The 22265-nt window shown below is 39.8% G+C and overlaps 1 protein-coding gene and 1 long non-coding RNA gene across 2 annotated transcripts; one reads left to right on the top strand and one right to left on the bottom strand.

The window, feature by feature from the left end:
• The first annotated feature begins 458 nt into the window (after positions 1 to 458).
• On the top strand, positions 459 to 21717 carry BDH2 (3-hydroxybutyrate dehydrogenase 2). Its single transcript, XM_072810481.1, has 10 exons — positions 459 to 604; positions 2885 to 2976; positions 3844 to 3922; positions 5761 to 5857; positions 7617 to 7725; positions 14348 to 14408; positions 15607 to 15720; positions 18628 to 18686; positions 19240 to 19332; positions 21366 to 21717. Exons 2-10 carry the CDS (start codon positions 2905 to 2907, stop codon positions 21417 to 21419), a joined length of 738 nt encoding a protein of 245 aa, XP_072666582.1. The 5' UTR covers positions 459 to 604; positions 2885 to 2904; the 3' UTR covers positions 21420 to 21717.
• On the bottom strand, positions 9317 to 20653 carry LOC140623798 (uncharacterized). Its single transcript, XR_012023324.1, has 2 exons — positions 19139 to 20653; positions 9317 to 12649 (listed from the first exon to the last, which is right to left on the bottom strand). It is a non-coding gene; the product is annotated as an uncharacterized lncRNA (long non-coding RNA).
• Positions 21718 to 22265: the final 548 nt, after the last annotated feature.

The raw sequence follows: 22265 nt of genomic DNA, 5'->3' as shown, positions 1-22265 counted from the left end.
CTCCACACTAAAGTTCAAAGTGCTACCCGGACCTTGCCCCTCAGTGTACTCAGGATGCCTGCACTCTGCCACTAAACATTTACAAGTATTAGAGTGTGACAAAACAACCATAAAAAAAATAACTAGATTTTAAACACAAGGGAATTTTTATTTCCCTCCCTCAAAACAATCTTGGGAAATGGCCTAGAAGGAAGCCTGTGCTATCTTAAATGACCTAGGGTCCTTCTATTTTATTGCCCTACTCTCTTTTATATGAAATTTCTGGCTCATTAAATTTTTAATATCCTAGAGCAGCACATAGTAGGCACGAACAAATAACAAAGACTTAGGTTAAAGTGAAGGTGATGATTTCCATATCCTAAGTAAGCTGTAGGGCGCTTTTCCATTTTTCACCTCCTTGGAGTTAACTGTACCACCTGAGCTCCACTTGGTGGCAGCACACGCACATACGTAGTATATAAATGTGCGCCTCCTTTTCTTAAAACTGACGGAAACTACAAATCCCAACATGCATTATTAAGCGCCTGACTTGCTTCTGCACAAAGGTCTCAAGTTTGTTTCTCGCCCACGGATCTGAAGGACGCCGTCCACTTGCTGCTCTAAAGTAAGATTTCCTTTTATTTTTTTAAATGATACTTCAGACTGGGGGAGAGTTAGATTTTGCGTTCTGCAAGTTACCCATTTCAAGATTAATTTCAGCCGTTAGATCAGTATAAGGGTGCATTTTTAACAAGTCTAAAACTCTGGTATATAAGTTTTTCAGTGTGGTTTTCATGTTGGATTTATGGAGAGTTGCCTCATTTTACCATTTCAGGTCATGTTTGTATTACATTTTCCCAAATAAATCCATTTTAGTTTGATAGTATAGTTTTTTCCCACAGTAAGTCTTTGTACCAAAATCTGGTCCCAGAAAGGCAAGACCAGCTAAGATTTCAGAGCGAGCAAAGCAGCTGTGCTTCAATAGTTGTTCCGTAAGTGCTTCTCTGGGTTTCAAAGATTCCTAGGGACATCTTTGGTATTGGTACTTGCTTTCAGTGCCATGCACCCAAAGCCAGCAGCACTTATGACCTCCGAAGGAAGTGCACTGCTGACCAGGCCCTGTCTCCTGTCTTAAACGCTGCTCTGATCCAGCCCCCTTCTCCATCCCCTCCCTCTCTGCTGTTTCACCGGAGGCCCCTCAGACCACTGCACACCCTCCCAAAGACAGCCTCCCGCAGCCTGCTCCACAGTGAGCTAAAATACGTGTCTGATTGTGTCACACTCTTTCCATCAATCCTTTAGTGTCCGTTGCCCACAGGAGTAACTGGCCTCTTGGCATTCCGAGCTTAGATAAAGCGGGGAGGCTTGGTTACAGCAAAAAACCAAGGTTGGCTAGTGAGAACAAAGATTGGTTCAAAAAAGAAAGGACTCGATCATGTGAGCCTTCTAAGCCAGACTTGCTACCTGTTTTCTATCAGGCGGATAATTGAGTAGGGTAATTGTGTAGGTTATCTGTACATGTACCTTTTAAGTTGGCTCACTACCCTCCTCCCCTAGCTTTTCTCTTTACAGAGGCTAGAAAACAAAACTCTCAAATTCCTAACCTCTGCAGCTAGAGCTGGCCTGTGAAATGAACGTTGGAATTTCTAAGGAGGGCTTCCTTCTTGAATAGAAAGAGAGGACACTCTGAAAGGCTTTTGGCTTTTATTTCCCACCACCAGCCCCCCACTACCTTTTTTTTTTTTTTTTTTTTGCCTGGAATGGTGATGTGATGCCTTGGGACAAAGCAGACATTGTGTACCTTGGTGTGAAATCAGAGACACCCATTAAGGACAGCAAGGCGAGCAAATGTACTCAGTTCCTTGAAGACAGCCTCAGTTAACCATCATTTGACGTTTAACTACCCCCAACCCCATCATTAGCCATTCCCCTCATCCTGCAAACTACTGCTCAAGAACCAGTCAAGTGTCTTATGCATATCTTATTTTCCCTAGGTCAGAATTCCTCAGTCCTCCAATCTGAAAATTAGATAGTATCTGTTAAAGTGTTACTACTGCATGCTTAAACTTTTCTTTTTGAAGATTCTTATTTATTTGAAAGACAGAGAAAGAAAGAGCACAAGCAAGGGGAGCAGCTGAGTGGAGAAGCAGGCTCCCCACTAAGCAGAGAGCCCCAATGCAGAGCTAGATCCCAGGACCCTGGGATCATGACTTGAGCTGAAGGCAGACGCTTAACTGATGTAGCCACCCAAGCACCCCTGTATGCTTAAACTTTAAGAAAGGTTCAGCAGTATTGTGGGGTGGAATTTCACATAGTGAAGAAGTCAGGAGGCCTGAGCATAGTTCTGTCTCTGTCATTAACTGGCTCTGTGACCTTGAGTAAATCAGATCAGTTTTCTCATCTATAAAATGGGAGTATTGGATATGATTTGATTTTTCCAGCTCTTTTGTTCAATGACTCTCTGAGGCCAACCATGAAATCTTTCCAGTGACAACGAAAAGCCATAGACAATTGATAGTACAAACCCCCAACAAAAGTTTACAGCAGAGAAATCGAGAATGCCATAGCAGTTTGTATAGGGACAGTGGGGACAATGGTGGTGGTAGTGAAGGGAAGGACTCCAGCCCTGCTATATCAGTATCAAAGGCTGTCTTCTCTAAGTACTCAGGAAACCGAATGGTGGATTAAAGTCCAATGTCTGTTACCACTTAAGTGGGTTATGCTAAATATTTCTGATACACTAAGGTAGGTATCTAGTGTCAGCATTCTTGGAGAATTCAGATGATGGGACTATTTGTACAGAAACTGTCATTAAGTTCTTAAGGAGTACATTAAACTGTTCATTCTAGATGTCACTGCACAGGACCATGTGCTACAGTGTAAGCCATTAAATATACGTCTCTAGCTTTAACCACAGGTTCCATTATGGGTCGACTTGATGGGAAGGTCATCGTCCTGACAGCTGCTGCTCAGGGGATTGGCCGGGCAGCTGCCTTAGTAAGTTATTATCTCTTGTTTACTTACTACCTTTTGAGGTATTGAATTATGTGGACAGATCCTATGATTACTTGATTCTGCTCTACTTTTTATTTTTTTAAATTTTGTGCTTCTCTTGTCTTACGTTACAAAAGAAAAGTCCCTATTCCTGACCCCAGGCAGATGAAGGAATGAACACCTCACATGTTTATTATGCAACATTACTGATAATCTTTGACTCTGAGAGACTTCTCTGTCTCAGTTTCTCTGCACTATGATATATTTACTACAGTGGCCCTACAGGAATGCAGAAATTACATCAATTCAGGTATAAGACTCGAATTACAAGACTGTCAGGTTACCTTTACCTTCCTAATTTATATCAACTTCTTGCACATTATTACCCCCACTTGACCTAATTAATGCATTTAAAGTGTAATAGTAGGGTATGGTTTGACATTTATGAAACTTAATATACTCAGGAGAAAAAAAAGTGTTGAAATAACCCATTTTCTCTTATTATTTGGAATATAATAAGAACTAGAAAACAGTAAGAACTTCCTCAGAAATGAAATAAATACAGGCCATGACATCACAGAATAGTATTTTGAGAAGTGTCAATAACAGAGGCCTCGTTTTTAAAAACACTATTTTATTTGATAATGCTTAAAGGGACAAAGTCAGATGACAAGCATAATGTATGTCACGTTCTAAGTAATGAAAATAATAATGGGATGGGTGAAGTGAAAGAGAGCTTGAAATTCTACCTATTTTATAGGGAAAGCAATGAAAATAAGATAAGGGAGAAAAGGCTAAAAGACTTTCCATTCATGAGAACAGAATCAAATCAAATAGACAAAGGATTTACTTGTACATTGTGTCTCCCAGGCTTTTGCAAGAGAAGGTGCCAAAGTCATTGCCACTGATATCAATGAGTCCAAACTTCAGGAACTGGAAAAGTACCCCGGTAAGCAACTCGGCAGTGTGAACTTGGAATTCAGACTCAGCAAGGTGTCACAGAACTTGATCCCAGGCCCTGGGACCATGACCTGAGCCAAAGGCAGACGCTAAACCACTACAGGGTTCCTATTCTGAATCTTTGAAATGCACATGTATTTTACACTTACAGAACATTTCAATTCACACTAGCTGCATTTCAAATGCTCAGTAGCCACATGTGGCTACCATAATGGAAACAGCTTAGCCTTAAAATGACATATGATCAGAAGCTGTAAGAGTTGGGTCGCCTGGGGTAGCTTGGTGGTTGAGCATCTGCCTTTGGCTTAGATCCCAGGGTCCTGAGATCGAGATCCGTATCAGGCTTCCCGCAGGGAGCTGGCTTCTCTCTCTGCCTATGTCTCTGCCTCTCTCTGTGTCTCTCATGAATAAATAAATAAAATCTAAAAAAAAAAAAAAAATAAAGCAGCAGCTGCAAAGACTAACTTGTTTGGCTGCCCCTTAGTGTACCACACCGAACCTAATTCCAACATCAGACGGCTTCAGACGGCATTACTCAGAAAGAAATCAGGACATAGAAGTCACTTGAAATTTAACCGTTTCAGCAAAATAGAACAGGTTACATGAGCAAACACAGTTTAGTTCATTGAATTAGTTAACTGAGCTAGACTATGTTGAGTTACCATTTCAACAAGTCTAAGGGGTAGCTGCTGCCCTGGAAAAACAAAGCAAAGGAAGTTCTTCTGAAACTCAAATTTAGTCTTCCCTTTCTTTATTTATAATCTACCTTTTCTATATCCAAAAGGGAATAAAATAAACTATATATTTTTAAATCATAAAAAATAATAACTGCTTCTTTCATTAAAGCAGATTTGTTGGTTTTTTTTTTTTTTTTTTTTTTTTTTTTTTTGGTTTTGGGGTTTTTTAGTAGCTAGTATAGTGTGTCTCTCTCAGATCCCACACCAGATCACTCCTGGTTAGTGTTTTCATCCCTTCTTCTGGCCTCTCATTTCTTCTCGCAATTTAGTCCAGAAATAAATGATGGTACCCATGACCAACAAAGTTATTTCTAGTAAACAAAAGAATTGGCATAAAGGTAAAGGGCACAAATAGAAATAATTTCTTATTCCACTTCCCCTGCCCTTCCCTCACAGGCAGAATTCAGCATCACTGTAGCAATAATTCAACCTTTAGGGAAAGAAAGGGCTAGAGGGGCCCAGTTGCTTTATTCCTGCTGGCTTACTGAGAGGCATCTAATATAGAGGTCAAGACAAGGAGGATTTTCAGATTTTTACTAATAAGATTCTTAAGATTCCTAAAACCCCAGGGATCCCTGAGTGGCTCAGTGGTTGAGCATCTGCCTTCAGCTCAAGGCATGATCCCAGGATCCTGGGATCGAGTCCCTCACTGGGCTCCCCGCAGGGAGCCTGCTTCTCACTCTGCCTATGTCTCTGCCTCTCTCTGTGTCTCTCATGAATAAATAAATAAAATCTTTAAAAAAAAAAAAAAAGATTCGATCTCTGGGTGGCTCAGCGGTTTAGCACCTGCCTTTGGCCCAGGGCACGATCCTGGAGTCCCGGAATCGAGTCCCATGTCGGGCTCCCAGCATGGAGCCTGCTTCTCCCTCCTCCTGTGTCTCTGCCTCTCTCTCTCTATCATAAATAAATAAATAAATAAATAAATAAATAAATAAATAAATAAATAAATATTCCTAAGACTCTCTAATGGCGAACAATCCTATGAAGTCTAACTGGACAAAGACTGCAATCCTCACACTTTAAAACAGCTAAATCTTCAAGGCTAAATATTTTTATGAGTACAGATAGATTCCTTTGTTTTATTTTTCAGGTATTCAAACTCGGACCCTTGATGTCACAAAGAAGAAACAAATTGATCAGTTTGCCAATGAAATTGGGAGACTTGATGTTCTCTTTAATGTTGCTGGGTAATTCATGTTTTAATTTCACTGTTCTTACAGAAAGTTTTCCATGACTTTAATGATTTTTGATAAAATGGCAAAATTATTCATCATGAACCATAATATATTTCTTAGGAAACACAGCTAGATTTTAACAGAATTTTTATTCCAAAATTCAGCAAGTAAGAAAGCCAAAGAAGTGGACATAGAGGGATGCCTGGGTGGTCCCGTTGGTTAAGCACCTGCCTTTGGCTCGTGTCATGATCCCGGAGTCCTAGATAAACGCACTGGGTTCTGTGCCCCCCGGGAGCCTCCTTCTCCCTCTCCCTCTGCCTGCCACTCCCCCTGCATGTGTGCGCTCTCTCTCTCTCTCTCTGTCAAATAAATAAATAAAATCTTTAAGAAAAAGAAGTGGACATGGGCTTGAGGCCTAAGGGAAGTTATGATCTACCGAAGAGAACTGGTATTAATCTGAACCTGTTGATTTCTTAAGGCTAGCAACAGCTCACACCAATGGACTCGTGGTGGGTGCTCCAGTAAGACTTATAAATTAGAAACTATCTTCCAGTAGATGTCTCTAAAACAAAGTATATACACCAGAAACCAAGTACTCAGCTTCTTGAAATGCAGGTGTTCCCAATTTTTTTGGCACAACCTCCCAAGCTCAGGGTTTCTTAGTGGGACAATGAGTCCCATCCATCAAAAGAAGTTTCTGTGTTGCACTTCTGTATAGAGCACAAAGAGAATGGCTTAATTGAACTTACTAGGTAGTAGCAAACATGCGGAACTATGTGTGAATGAGAGGAGACTGAAAGTGGAGCAGCTGCACATAGGACAGGTAGTGCCAGTATTTTCTCTGCTTAGGTGTGACAGTAGAGACAAATACAACTGAGGTTTATACAGGACCCAAGTGACATTCCACCTTTCTTATGTAGTGAGATATTTGTACTGCTGCATTGGTAGAAAACCTCCAGAGCTTTCTAATATGTTTTTGTTCTCCTTAATCATGTTTCAGTGCAGAAAAAAAAAAAAAAAAACCATCTATAGTTTGTCATGTTACATTACATGAAAATTAAATTAAAGCAACAATTTTTGACAATCTGTTTTATAAATTGTCCATCCCTTATATGAGAATATACTCAGAGCCATGACAAAAATAAATCAGGAAAATTAGTTTTTGAACATCTACATGTTAAATTTTAGGCAGTGTAAGGGATATAGAAATAGAGCACGTGGTTCTTGCTGTCACGCAAAGGATGAGCAGGTTATTTATGAGTGTGACTTAAAAGGCAGTGAGTGAAGGCTGCTTTAAGAGTTTGTTTTGTTCTGCTTTGTTTACTCAATATGTTAGAACTGTATGATAACCATATTACTTGGCCATCCTGAGATGTTGAGACAATGGTTTCCCTTGCAATTTGATTTTCCCTTTGAAAACACTAAATCTGTGCCACCTGAGGGCACTATTGCTCTTGAAAAAGTAGGGCAGGCATCCTAGTCTCATGTTTTTGATATTTCCTGTGCAATCGCTATCAAGCTTCTTACGTTTGGTGGCCCCAGACTTTTGCCTTTCTCTTTTAAAAGAAGGATATTGTTTTCAAATAAATGTATTTAGCTTAAGTTGTTGGATACTCATTAACCTAGTGTACTAGGTGATATCAGAATTGTTAAAATCTTCACAAGAGTCAATGATCTAAGTTAATATATTACAATAAAAAAATGATAAGGAAAAGGAATACAGATCTTCTTAAATGATCATTTTTTCCCCGCTATTTAATTCCTCTTCCAGTTTTGTCCATCATGGAACTATCCTGGACTGCGAGGAGAAAGACTGGGACTTCTCAATGAATCTCAATATCCGCAGCATGTACTTGATGATCAAGGCATTTCTTCCTAAGGTAAGGACTACCACCACTAGGATAAGCACTACTGGATAAGTAGATCTCCACACTGGGCATCCAGAAAGGGTCCTCACATGTGCTGAAGAGTGACAGTAGCTAACGTAATGATTAACCTGTACTGAATGTTTATATCAAGGCACTTAATATAAATTAATTGATTTAACCTTTCAGTTAAGAAATATTCAAGAAATATTAAGCACTTTCTATTGGCAAATCTCCACTCTAGGTGCAGAAAACACATCAGAAAACTAAACAAAGTCCCTTCTATAAGAGATATCCCATTTTTGAGGAGTGAGACAGGATAACAAGGAATCGGAAATATAACTTGGGAAGTGATTAGAAGTACTATGAATAAAAAGCAGCTAGGATATCAGTAAAGCCCAGGAGGGCCTCACTGACATGCTGAAATTTTCATAGAGGCCCAAGTGAAATGAGGGAGCTAGCTATGCAGGTATTTAAGGAAGAGGGACCCAGGGAGAGGGACAGCAAGGAGGCATGCAGGACCAGAAGAAGGTAATGAGGTACATACTACTTTATCACATCCACCGTACAGAGAATAATAAAACTGAGAGGTGAGGTAACTTGCCCAAGGTCACATAATTAGCAGGTGGTTATAACAGGATTTGAAGGACGCCTGGGTAGTTCTGTGGTTGAGTATCTACCTTATAAATAAATAAATAAAATCTTTAAAAAAACAAAAAACAGGATTTGAAACCTGGAGTTGGGCCCCTTTTTGAATTTCAGTGTCTAGGCACAGGCTCTCAAGATGGATGTACCCCCATGGCTTTTCTGTTCCCTGATCATTTTTCTTGTTTTTAGCTGAGCCATAGAGACCAGAGAGGTGAGTCACAGCATGTGTTAAAAAGAGAGCATTCCTCATGATATATTAACCCTTGAATTCCACAGCTTTCACACAAGTCGTCAGTGTTTTTCGTTTTATTTTACAAACAAGCATTAAATGCCTTTTGATATAAAACATACACTAGGTGTTCTGTGGGAGGGGAGCATAAATATGAAAAATATTGAGTTCAGATGAATTCATAAGCCAATAGTAAGCAGACAGCACAAGCTCAGACACTGAAAGGGGTTGACTAAGTACAGAACCAACTCAGTCCAAGGTTGTAAACCGAAGCCTAGTGAAATGCAGAGAAGCTATTCTTCTCTTCCATCCTAGATGGATTAGATGACGGACATACTGAATGCTGCCAACCCATGGAGAAAAGCTTTTTAATGGCAAGGCACGGCTGATGCTTTGCTCTGAACATTCAACCTAAAAGATCCAGGTGAACATTAAAAGGAAAATTACGAAAAACTGACTTAGAAACAAAGGAATTTGGGATGCCTGGGTGGCTCAGCGGTTTAGTGCCGCCTTCAGCCCAGGGCGTGATCCTGGAGTCCCAGGATTGGGTCCCACATCAGGCTCCCTGCATGAAGCCTGCTTCTCCCTCTGCCTGTGTCTCTGCCTCTCTCTCTCATGAATAAATAAAATCTCAAAAAAAAAAAAAAAAAAAAAAAAAGCAATTTGTTTTAATCTGCTTAGCACCTAGAAAGGATCTCTCAGTGAGCCCATGGGATGTTGAAGTAGCAAATTTTTAAAATATAAATCTCTTTTTTTTCTTTTTTTTTTTTTGTGCTTATTTGGAGTTCATGAGAATCTATGCTATTTGGAATTGGATTATTTTTTGAAGACTGATTCTTAACCTAGGATATAGGAGAGAAGCAGAAGCTATGGTAAAAGGAGAAAGTCACAAATGGTAAAGCTGTCACATGTGCATAACCAGCCTACTCCATGTCTGGAATGCTTTACAAACATTAGTGAAGGCAGCAAGTGTGGGGTATGGTCCAGTGGTACTCAAATTTAAACATGTCAGTGGGCAACCCAGGTGGCTCAGCGGTTTAGCGCCGCCTTCGGCCCAGGGCCTGATCCTGGGGACCTGGGATCGAGTCCCGCATCGGGCTCCCTGCGTGGAGCCTGCTTCTCCCTCTGCCTGTGTCTCTGCCTCTCTCGCTCTGTGTATCTCTGATGAATAAATAGATAAAATCTAAAAAAAAAAGTTACTCTTCCTTTAAAAATAAATAAACATGTAAGTGTTAATTTTTTTAAAAATCTTATTTATTTATTCATGAGACAGAGAGAGAGAGAGAGAGAGAGGCAGAGACATAGGCAGAGGGAGAAGCAGGCTCCTCGCAGGGAGCCCAATGAGGGACTCAATCCTGGGACCTGAGCCGAAGGCAGACATTCAATCAACCGCTGAGCCACCCAGGCATCCCAAGTGTTAACTTTTGAAGTATCAAACATGAACTTGCAAATTAGTGAGTTTACCTATGATTTAAAGCATCTTAACAATAAACCATATGAACCAGTACCACTGATTTGTAAAAAATCCCAGGAGATATTAATGTCTGGGATAGACAATCAGATAGAGTCAATCTTATTAACCAGCACCTGGTTACTTTAACAGTAACCAACCTGACCCCAGATTTTGGACTCTGGCATCACAGCCTGAACTCTGCCCCTACTTCACCATGTGCCATGGGAGATGGCACTTGTACTCTATTCTATTTAAAATGGAGGTGAGGGGGCACCTGGGAGGCTCAGTCAGTTAAGTGTCTGCCTTCAGCTCGGGTCATGATCTCAGGGTCCTGGGATCGAGCCCCACATTGGGTTCCCTGCTCAGCAGGGAGTATGCTTCTCCCTCTCCCTCTCCTCACCATTTGTGGTCTTCCACACTCTCTCTCTCTCAAATAAATAAAATATTTATTTATTTTGATTTTATTTATTTATTCATGAGAGAGACAGAGAGAGAAGCAGAGAGAGAAGCAGGGAGCCCGATGTGGGACTTGATCCCAGGATTCTGGGATCATGCCCTGAGCCAAAGGCAGACGCTCAACTGCTGAGCTGCCCAGGCATCCCAAATAAATATTTTTAAAAATAAATAAAAAATAAAATGAGGGTGAGAGATTACACAATCCCTAATTGTCTGGGATCTTCTGGATTCATTAACTATGATGCACATATACCAGGTTAGAACTTTCTAGGGGAAGCCGGGATTTGGAGTCCAGGCAGATCTGAAAAGTCAGGTGGCCAAAACATAGAAACACTTGTAGGAAATTTTTTTTCATGGGTAGACATACAGAAAACCATTCCAAAACTGGAATATGAGTCAAAAGGCAAAGAACAAGTTGAAAATACTGTAAATAGAGATCAATGCAAAATCCAAAGTCAAGGAAGTCTCAATATGTGGAGATTTTTTCCCCCTTTGCTGTATCTTAGAAGACACTCTAGCACATAGAAGTGCTTTAGCAAGTATTTGTTGAATGAATAAATGAATCTAGGTTGCCAATCCAGGTAGAGGTCAGACATGAACTCACCAAAGACCCAAGAAACCAAGGTCTGCCAGGTTTAGGAGCTGATAAAAGAGCTGGATCAGGGTAGGACTAACTGGATCTACAGCTAGAGGGAATTTTCAGAGCTCTTTCTAGCCCCTGCCTGAGCTTCTGGGAGGTTGATCCTATATAGGAATACTGTGTACTAGACACTTCACTTTACACTTGCCAAGTCATATTTGCCTGACTACAACAGAGGACTGTTAGCCTGGGAAGCCAGGAAGAGCATGCACCTGTACCAGGAGGTACTGAGCCAGCATTGAGAAGGCTGCATGGGAGGAGGCTGGCACAGGGCTCTAGAACCAGCAGAAAGACCTGGTTGAATGGATGGCACAAGTGCTTGGGGGCAGCACTAGCATCTCCTAGGTGACTGTATTCTTTTTCTTTAAAGATTTTTATTTATTTATTTGAGATAGAGTGAGAGCATGAGAGAACACAAGTGAAGGAAGAAGCAGAGGGAGAGGGAGCAGCAGACTCCCCATTGAGCAGGGAGCCTGACTTGGGACTCAATTCCAGCACCCTGGGATCATGACCTAAACCAAAGGCAGACACCCAACTGACTGAGCTACCCAGGTGCTGCCACCCCAGGTGACTATATTCTAAAGTTTTGCTTGAAGAATTACTGCATTTCAAAAGATTATAGACTGAACTAACTTAATAGCTAATCTTTATATATTCAGTTGGGGTATATGTAATCTCTAGGTATTAAAAATGGGTTATGTAGGGACAATGATAGCTCAATAAAACTGGGAAAAAATTAAACATAAGTAAAACCAGGTTATTTGCAAGTTGGATAAGAAAGAATGTGAAGGCTTCGTTTTCAACACCATTATACTTGACTCATATCCCTGGTCTTTTTCATGAGGACCTCATTTCATTTTGATCCTCTTTATCATGAAGACAAACAAGTTGGGTTAAATATTTTCACCCCTACTGCAGGGGTGAAAGTATTGGTTGGGTCACCTCAGCCTTGGTGGACTCACCTTGACTTGGTTGGGTAACCTCAGCCTCCCCTGTATCCTTTAATCCATCTAGCACGATGCTTTAGGTTGTTGTAGACCCTATGCTTTTGGGTACAAATAGTAACTAAGTATCAAAACAAAGGCAGAAGAATACTGTAGGGAGACCTGTCATCTTGGTAGCTTCATCCCTGGACCAGTCACTCACCTCCATTCCTTCACCTCTCTGTCTGAAAGCTGCTAGAGCAACTCACCCCAGCAGAAGCGACTTCTCTCTCTACACTTACTGTTAGGACACTTTTTTAATAATTCTTTTACTTGGCTTTCATGGCACAGCATATCCTGCTTTTCCTTCCTCCGTTCTCTGGTGGTGGTCTTCCATTTCCTTTCAAACCTTGTTTTAACTCTTCACTCCTCCTCATGTCCACCATCCTCTCCTTGTTCTTTGTGGTCATCCTGTGAGCTTCTGATTTCAATGAGAAGGTAATGTCCATCGGACAGGAATTCTCTCCACCTCTTGCTTCTTCCCCCAAAGCATTCATGAGTCCCCATGTCCCTGGACATACCTGTATACCCTTGAAAACACACATACATGTTATACTTAAGTATAAGTTCATCTGAAAACATTGTGAATTCATAGCAGCTTTTTCATCCATTATATTATTCCTGTAGGTCTGGGACAGGGCCCAGCAATCTGCACCTTAATCTAGTATCTCAGGGTGCCTCTGTGGTAGTCAGTTGAGCATCTGACTCTTGATTTTGGCTCAGGTCATGATCTCAGGGTTGTGACATCAAGTCTCGTGTATGGCTCTGTTCTCAATATGGAGTCTGCTTAAGATTCTCTCTCACTCCCTTTCCCTCAGCCCCTTCCCCCACTTGCACTCTAAATAGATTAATCTTTTTTGAAAGAAAACCCTAACACCTTGGGATGCCTGGGTGGCTCAGCAGTTGAGCATCTGCCTTCAGCTCAGGGTGTGATCCTGGAGTCCTGGAATCAAGTCCCTCATCAGGCTCCCTGTGGGGAACCTGCTTCTCTGTCTGCTGCGTCTCTGCCTCTCTCTGTGTCTCTCTCATGAACAAATAAAATCTTTAAAAAATAATAAATATAAACAAAAAACCTAGCACCTCAAGAGATTTTGATTCATCACAGTATATGGACCACCTACTGGGTACCATCTCTAGGAGGACAAAATAGCCACAGACCCTCCTCTTCAGCCATTCACACTTTGAGTGGGGGAATTCTGAGGGAGGGGTTCTTAGGAAACACTTCCTTGTTGAGGGAAGCAGGCCTCACTGAATAACCATTTACCACATCCTGCATTTAATCATCTCAATCAACTCCACCCTTGTTGCCCACGGACATTTCTGCATCAGTCCTATCTGAAATCACTCTGTCAGCTTCCAGTGGGTCTCCTCTACGTGGCACCACAGTAAGCATAGTATTCCCCAAATATAAACATGGCACTTCTCTGCATTAAACAACTCATCGTCACCACACTGCCTTCAGGGTAATGCCCAGATTCCTAAATTCAGCCCCCATTGTCCTCTGCAGCCTCATTCCTCCCATGCCTTGGCATTCTAAGCAGACCTATCCTTTCCTCCCAGATCCGTGATGCAGCCTTTATACATGTGGTACTTGCTCCTTAAAACACCTTTCTTTTTTCACTTTTCAGCCTAACACTCTAGCTTTCAAAAACCATCCAACCTCTCTCCTCCTTAGGAGCCCTCCTCTGAGTGTCCCGAAACCTGGATTTGTCCCTTCCTGCCACCCAATCCTCCTCTGTGGAGGTCTCTGATGCCGCTGGATCCTGGTCACATCAACCCCTCCAGTCCACTGGCAGCTCTCGCTAGGCAGGGAGTGTGGCATTTATCTTCCAAACTCCTGGACCTAGTGCCGCATCTGATTATAGTAGGCCTTCAACAGATACGCATTGAATAAAGTAAAGAGTTTTCCAGCATCAGGAATACAAAGTAACAATTAATGTTCATTAACTTTCATTTAGCTCAGAGTACCTTCTTAGTCTTGCTGATGCTCTTGTGCCAGAGGAAGGCAGTAATCCTCCTGAGAAATATTCCTGCCAGTAAGTGCGTAAGCATGCCATCCACTCCCAGCGATGACTGGGTGAGACATTAAAACTGCCTAACAGGCTTAATGTTAATAGTTAATAAGATGCTTCTGCAAACCATAATAAGCAAATGCAAACCTTTTAAAGAGGTATTATTTTTATCTTGCAGAGTGGCATTTTTGTTTTGTATTTGTTTTGTTTCGGCAGATGCTTGCACAGAAATCTGGCAACATAATCAACATGTCATCTGTGGCTTCTAGCATCAAAGGTAGGTCTGTCTTCCTCTGGGAATCAGGATGCACATACTCCCGTACCTTCACCAGCTATGAGTTTGTTTTCGCAACAAGCATAGCAGAGGTTATAAAACCCACAAATAATGTCAAAACCATCTTTTAAAAAATTAGTAACAGGTTCCTTACCACCAGTCCTTTTTGCCTTCACTGTAAACCAGTCATAAAAAATAAGTTTCATTTTCCCTTCCTTTTATTCCTTCTAAAGGATATGGGGATAAAAATCAAGCTGAAAGAAGGAAATATTTATCCATTTAATTAACCAAAAGAGATGTATTGAGCAGTATGTGCCCCTGCCCCAAAAGAGTTCAGTCTGAAAGGGGGAGAGTCAGGCAAATGCATGTCTCCTACATTGTGACAGTATTATAACACAGGCTTTTGCAAAGTGCTGTCTCGATTCAGAGGAGCATAACAATTTGGGAAGTGCTTCACAAAGACAACCAATCTAGGCCCTAAACAAGAAGTCCAGCCAGAGAACCCAGATTGCAGTGCCAAATGGAAATACCATCACAGTCTGGCAGATGGATTTGTGAGTTTAAAATGAAAGAGCTACTGCAGAAATAGCATCCCTTCTCTCTACAAGAACACACATGAGCCTGCCCAAGACAGGAAGGCAAAAAAATGTGCAGTCCTCTTGACTTACTTGGTTTGGTAAGTTTGGTTTGGTTTTTGTTTTGTTCTTTCCCTTGATTTTCATTTGGAATCTGCCCAAGGTTTCTACCAACCGATAATGAAAACCTAAGATCACTGCCATCATTAAGTGCAGATTCTCAACGCCTAAGCCCTGACTGGGTTGTGTCAGGAATGATATTATTTTCCCACATTCAGACACTAGCCCTCTTCAGGGAGAAAACCTGATACCAAATTTTTTAAAGGGTAGGATGGGAGGTGGTATGACAGTGGTTACTGGGGACAGCTATTTGTGTTCCCTTTTTTTTTTTTTTTAAGATTTTATTTATTCATTCATGATAGACATAGAGAGAGGCAGAGACACAGGCAGAGGGAGAAGCAGGCTGGGAGTCCGATACGAGACTCGATCCCGGGACTCCAGAATCACGCCCTGGGCAAAAGGCAGGCACTGAACTGCTAAGCTACCCAGGGATCCCCTTGTGTTCCCTTTCTAAAGGAGACTGTTGTTTTATTCCTTCAACTGTTGAACCTTCCCTTCACCCTCAGGAGTTGAGAACAGATGTGTGTACAGTACAACCAAGGCAGCTGTGATTGGCCTCACAAAGTCCTTGGCCACAGACTTCATCCAGCAGGGGATCAGGTGCAACTGCGTGTGTCCAGGTGAGGTGGGCTCTACAAGGCTGTGCACTTGTCCCTTACGACACTCTGGTTGCCACTGTGACACCTACCTACAGAAGCTTGTTAACCACATGTTATATTGTATCCTGTCACTGGGAAAAAGCTCAAACGAAAAAGGGTCTAGGCTTATTAAGATAATAGTCCAACAGTAGGTTGGGAACGAGATTCTAAGTCATTAGGAATGAACCACAGATGCAAAGGGTTTAAATGGTATTTATGCGTGTGGCACAATTCCAAATCTCGTGGCCAAGCCACATTACTGGCCAGAACTTGGTGTTTTGGAAGCAGACCAGAGATGGCCTTGTCAGGGGAAAGAGGAAAAGTAGGCCATGCTCACAGAACCACAGGAAGAAAGTAAGAGACTCCCAAAACACAGAGAGCTACTGAGTTTTGTAAATCACCTGGGATGACCCATAAATTAAAAGGAGGGATCAGTACCTTCCTTTATGCAAACTATGGCCTGTAGGAGAAATCCAGCCCATCACCTGTTTAGTAAATACTGTCCTATTATAACACATCCACACCCGACTTGCATTATCTATTGACTATGACTGTGCTCCTGCTACAAGCAGAGTTGAGCAGTTCTAACAGACCAAATGCTTCTCAAAGCTAAAAGTATTTCCTATCTGGCTCTTTACCAAAATGTATGCCGACTTCTCATATAAAGGAAAGAAGAAAAGCAGAACTTAGTAGAAAGGACATTCAATCTGTCCAAATAAAAGCATTCTATAACTTATTTCATAAGAATAATTTCTCATTTTCTCAATAACTATGGATATGCCTATTAAATAGATATGCCCTTTCACCTGGTTCCACTAACCCAAAATGAACACAAGGTGCCTAAGAAGAATCACTAACTTCCTTCTCTGAAAAGGAATTAAATATCACATTTCCAGAATCAAGGTTGCTCTCGGTGGTCACAACTGGTATTGGGGGGTTAGGGAGAGGAGGTACTTCACGCTTACCTACGGAACTTTTCTAAACCTAAAGTGTATGCTAGAACTTGGGGAAAGAGTTGATGGGAAAAACTGTGTGTAGTTTGGAAAGTTCCACACGAGACTTTATATATTCCACCATGGTCTCCCCTCAGGTTAGAAACCATTGACTTACTAATTTAAAGGAGAAATACAAAATACCCTGCAAGCTGCAGAATTTCCATGATTGAGGTGTTCTGTTTAATTTTTCTTGGACTAGAAAGGCAAACATAGGTAACACTAAGAAAAAGCATATAAGAGAGACAGTTTCACTGGGTTTTAGCATGCCCACTGGTGACACTTGACTGTAACTATTTTTGGTGCCATTTACCCAATGGAATAAATGGCAAAATGATCTGGAAAATGTGGTTGTTTTAGCAGCTGGACTTTTTAGAAGATTGGAAAATATATTATCAAACTGTCTGGAACAAGGAACTAGCTGTGACTCAAGAGCCAGTCGCAAAAGAACCTGACAAAGAATGAGTGTACCTGGAATTGCACTGATGGCGGTATAGTCATAACTCTTCAAAACCAGGCTTGTATAGACTATGGCATGCTGTGTCAGTCTGTACCACAGAGGACAGAGTAGAGTAGGGACAATGGAATTAAGTAGAAGGCATAGGCTTGCTCTGTAGTTTCATTTACTAGCCATGAATACCAGCCATATGAAAGAGATGATGCTTGCTCTCCTGAGTGATACAGGAAGGTATCAAAGTTGTATTTTAAAACTGAATTTTGAGGATATTAAGTGAAAGCTTAGGATGTCTTGAGCATACTGTTGGTATGATCTTGGATTATAAGGAGGGTATGGATGAGAGAAGTGAGGAAAATATTATTGGAAGCTGGGTACAAGAGAACTTTGTTATGTGTTAAGTTTATCAACACCATTGCCTGCAGTCATGTGGAAGGTAGAAAGTGTTCCTAATGAACTGAGTGATCTAGTAAAGGCAGCTTCCACTGAGTGTGGACAGGGCTGCCCACTTATGGTGAAATGTGAGAGGATACAGGTAAGCTAAAGAAAAGGGTGTTAAACACGAAAGAGCCGAAACTTTCTGACTTTGAAGAATCCCAACCTCTCCAGAGAAATGACAAATGATGCTAAAATTAAAAAACAGTTTCTGGTAAACACTGACCTCAGGCACTCTCAGGACTAGAGGGTATGACAATAAAATCATTTGTTATGAACCTACAAGTATCATATGGTCGCCCAGAGTACTGTCAGCAACCCCTGCCCCCCAAAAAAGGGCTTCTAAAGAGAATTTACAAATTACATAAATTAACAAGAAGTGTGGAGTCCTACTTGCTCTGTAGGAGCTCGAACTAAGTGGAATTTAAAAAATTTTAGCATCATTCCTACCTTTTTTAAAGTGAAATAATTTCAAATTACATTTTTTGTGAGAAACATGAAACAATGGTTAAAAATAGGAATTCAAAACCAGTGAAAATAGGCAAGATAATGAGGAAAATGTAGAACCATCTAAATTACTGAGGACCAATGACAGGCATGGCATTGTCCCTGAAGATACTCAGGGATTTTTTTTTTTTTCTTTTAAGGCATCCTGGGTTCTTGTACAAGTACTTATATGGTTGTATCTACATCTCAGGGTTGTTTTGTGGATTAACTGAGATAATGCATGCAAATGTGCTTAAAATTGATAAAGTGTCATACCATTGTACTGTGATCAAAATACATCTTGGGAATGCTGAGTGATTCACCCAGAGTCCTTGCCTCGGGTCACAAAGAATTATGATCTGTGTTTTTAAAAATCATAGAAACTGGAGGTGAAATGATCATTCGAAGTCATGGAGAAGGATTTCACTGATTGTTGTATCATATAGAAAGGAAGTTTAAAGTTTGTCAATTTCTTTTTCAGTTTGAATAATTAACCAAGCCAAATGTCTTCCTTTGATTTAGCAACGGTTGATACCCCATCCCTGCAAGAAAGAATACAAGCCAGACCAAATACCGAAGAGGTATAACTACTATTTTAAATGTGTTTAAAGCTTCTGGTTGAAAAATGTCCTCTTCCTAGAGTAGACAAATTCATGGAGACAGATAGGGTGGCTGCCAGGAGTTGGGGGGAGGAAAGAACAAGGAGTTATTGGTTAATCTGTATAGAGTTTCAGTTTTGCAAGATGAAAAGAGTTCTAGTTTGTTGCACAATAATGTAAATGTACTTAACACTACTGAAACATACTTAAAAATGGTTAAGATGATGAGTAACATGTATATTTTACCACAGTTTCAAAAATTAAAAAAAAAAACTCTCCTCTTTAACTGATCTGATACATTGTAGATTTTAGCATAACATATAGTTTGACTAGCTTGGAAGTCACCATAGTCCTACTTGGTCCACAATTAATGAGACTAATGATATTTTCATGTATCACGTATCATACATAATAAAGCAGCATGCCAATGGTACCTCTGTAGATTCCTCTTGCCTTTGACCTCCTGTAGGAGCTGCAGGTGAGTTCACACTTCACCTCACATCACTGATATCATGGTATGGCTTTCTGGTCTCAGGCACTGAACTACTTCCTGAAGCGACAGAAAATTGGAAGATTTGCAACCGCAGAAGAAATAGCCCTGCTCTGTGTGTATTTGGCTTCCGATGAAGTAAGCACTCTTCTTCCCAAGGAGTTCATTATCCTCATTTGGCCATGATTTGCTTATCAAGATAATGCCATGTTAGAGAGTTACAACATATATATGCTAAGAGGTTGCATTTATAAGATAGGGATAAGCTGTGATTTAATTTGCTCAAAGAAAGGCCACTTGATCTGACCCACCAACTCTTCTTCATTCAGCTCTACATGTCACTAAATCTTGTAGCAAATGACATGGAGGACTGAAAATATTAAATTGCTTAATTTTATGAGAGGCAGTTGCTTTCAAAAATTATAATTGGGGAAAGCCTGATCAAATGTAAGTCAAGCAACGAACCTCCAAAACTATGAGAGCTTCAGGTGAAATGGGGAGAGAGTTAAGCAGATGTCATTGTTTCTAATAGACACTGGGTTGGCATCTGGTATTTTTAGTTTTACTTGTGACCAGTTCAGGAAAATCCTGCTTTTTTTCTATGAATTCTTGTTGGTCATCACATATGGATATTCCTAATTCTCTTTCCACTTTGCATCTATTTAGTCATCAATTTCTTCCTTGATAGCTATTGTATATATTCCTAAATGGAATTAAACTACGAAAGCAGACTATATTTATAAAGGTACAGAGCACAAGAACATCCCCCTCTGTTTTATGTGTTTGAATATTCCATGACCAAGGAACTGCAGTGTATAAGAGAGGAAGAGAGAGAGAGACACAGGCAGTAGTGAGGAGGTGTGTTATTAATCTGTTAGCACTTCTTTATAGTAACTTGGTGTACATCAGGTGGTTGGTGAATGTGACAAATACACTGGTTGAAATGTTTTAGTGATAGAAGTTCCCTCTTCTCTGGACTGTTAACAGTCTTTAGCAGCTAGGGACACTGCTAAACAAATTAATGGAACAAGTTCATTGGCCTTTGTGGCTTCTCTGAATCTGTATCTACAGAGCTTATCTGATTTGAGGGTACTGCTGATAAGCTAAATTGCCCTTGTTTAGCCAGAGCTTAGGGTACCAAATATTTGGAAATGTTCTGGCTTGAAATGTGCAATAAAAAGACCTTTGGACTTTTATAGAGGAGTCCATATGTATAACAGAAAGCTTGCTTTAAAAATAAAAACTTCAGGAAGTTGGGGTCATTTCTTGGTAAAATGACTAGTAACCTCCTAGTTTATCTACAGTATTTGATCAGTTTTCATAGATTGAAGTTCAAAAATTTCTGTACTCATACTATGGTGTCTTACCTCCCAGCTTTTCTTATTGTCTTAGGCTTTAGATAAATTTAAAAGAACACATATTTAACATCCATGCTTAAAAGATTTTTAAACCCCTCCCACAAGGATTACTTCAACATTATTTCTTTGGAAATGGAAAATTCTATGGAAAAAAAGTAATTTTTAAAATTCCCCTAGTTTTGTACAGATTTGGATATCTGAAACTAATATAGAATACTAAAAAAAATTAAAAAAAAAATAATATAGAATACTTTTCATAGTTTAATATATATATTGTTATTATTCATTTAAGTTTTTAAAACACATTTAGTGTGCTCAGCTCCTGGAAATACCTATGTATTTTGATCAACTATACAATATCTTATATAAAAAAAAATTCTGTTTGGTAAGTCACTTTATGACTTACATACTTGATGATGTTCAAAAATTTATTAATGGCATAAAGCTCAGGTACTTTAGAGTAGTTCTGAATTTCAAAATGAAAATGTACTATTTTAGCTTATACTTTATCCTAATTTGGGGAATGGCTTCATATCACTAAACTTAATTTTCTGATCCTGAAACCAAACACCTGCTTAGAATGTGACATGCGCTAGAACACTAGCCAGAGGCTAATTAACTAGATCACAAGAACATGCAGCAGTTTCAAATCATCCAAAATTTAATTCAGATTTTCCTAAAAATCTGTGTTAGGTGAGTGTTCCTATTACCATGAATACATTGTTTAGCTATCTCAGTCATGGGAAAATTGAAGAAACACAATCTGTGTTAAACCTGGTTAATTGTTCTGTCTCCTTGTGTTTATCATTGCAGTCTGCCTACATAACAGGTAATCCTGTCATCATTGATGGAGGCTGGACCTTGTGATTTTAGAATCTGTTTGCTGGAAGAGCAGGCCCTTCCTCCCCACAGTGAGACTGGTTATGAAGAAAATTCAGCCATCATGTCTTTCCCATTCATGGCTTATTTATGACAATTAGCCCTTTTTAATGATGCCATTGTTCACAAAAGTCAGATTCTTTAAATATATTAATCTCTTTCTAACCTCTTCTGAAATCATTATAGGGAGATGACATAAAAGATAATGAACTCACTGCAAATGAAAAGTTTTAAAATAAACCACAGTTTGCAAGCATATAAAATTAAAGTGTGAATATGAAAAATTGCAAGTTGTTAAGAAAAAGGTATTAATTTGTATTTTACTTCTTCCTAATATTCAACCATTTTGTATGATTCTGCATTGGTCTTTACATAGATTCTAATTTTAAAATTCTACACCATTATAATTGAACACAAGGTAGGAAGGAATTTAGCTTCAGTAACTTATATTAAAAGGAATTTAGATTCGGAACTATACTGTTGATCTGTTATATAAAAGAAAAATAATCATCAAGTGTTGATACTTAACCAATGTTATAACTCATAATAAGTACTATTTTCTTAGTTCAACTAAAAAAATCTTTCTTAAAATAAGCAATGACATTTGGCATGCGCCTAAAAACTTACAATGAACTAGCAGTATTGTTAGTTTAAGTGATATTTTTTAGATTAAGTGTAGATTTTTTTTTTTCACCAAATTCCAGGCTAACAGTAAGAGGACATGAAATTTAGAAGCAATCTCTGGATCAATAAATATAAGTGAATCATATAGCATGAAATAAAATTAAAGAAAATAAAATTTGCAAGGGATGGTTGAAATAGATAAAGAGAATT

This window comes from Canis lupus, chromosome 33 (genome assembly GCF_048164855.1).
Source record: "Canis lupus baileyi chromosome 33, mCanLup2.hap1, whole genome shotgun sequence".
NCBI classification, from domain to species: Eukaryota; Metazoa; Chordata; class Mammalia; order Carnivora; family Canidae; genus Canis; species Canis lupus.
This window is presented reverse-complemented; position numbering and strand designations above follow the sequence as displayed.

What these genes read in the sequence shown, in the direction of transcription:
- BDH2 (XM_072810481.1), top strand. Translation starts at nt 2,905, where the DNA reads ATGGGTCGACTTGATGGGAAGGTCATCGTCCTGACAGCTGCTGCTCAG. An exon ending in GTTCTCTTTAATGTTGCTGG is followed by an intron (nt 5,858 to 7,616) that starts GTAATTCATGTT and finishes TTCCTCTTCCAG; the next exon opens with TTTTGTCCATCATGGAACTA. An exon ending in TGTGGCTTCTAGCATCAAAG is followed by an intron (nt 14,409 to 15,606) that starts GTAGGTCTGTCT and finishes CTTCACCCTCAG; the next exon opens with GAGTTGAGAACAGATGTGTG.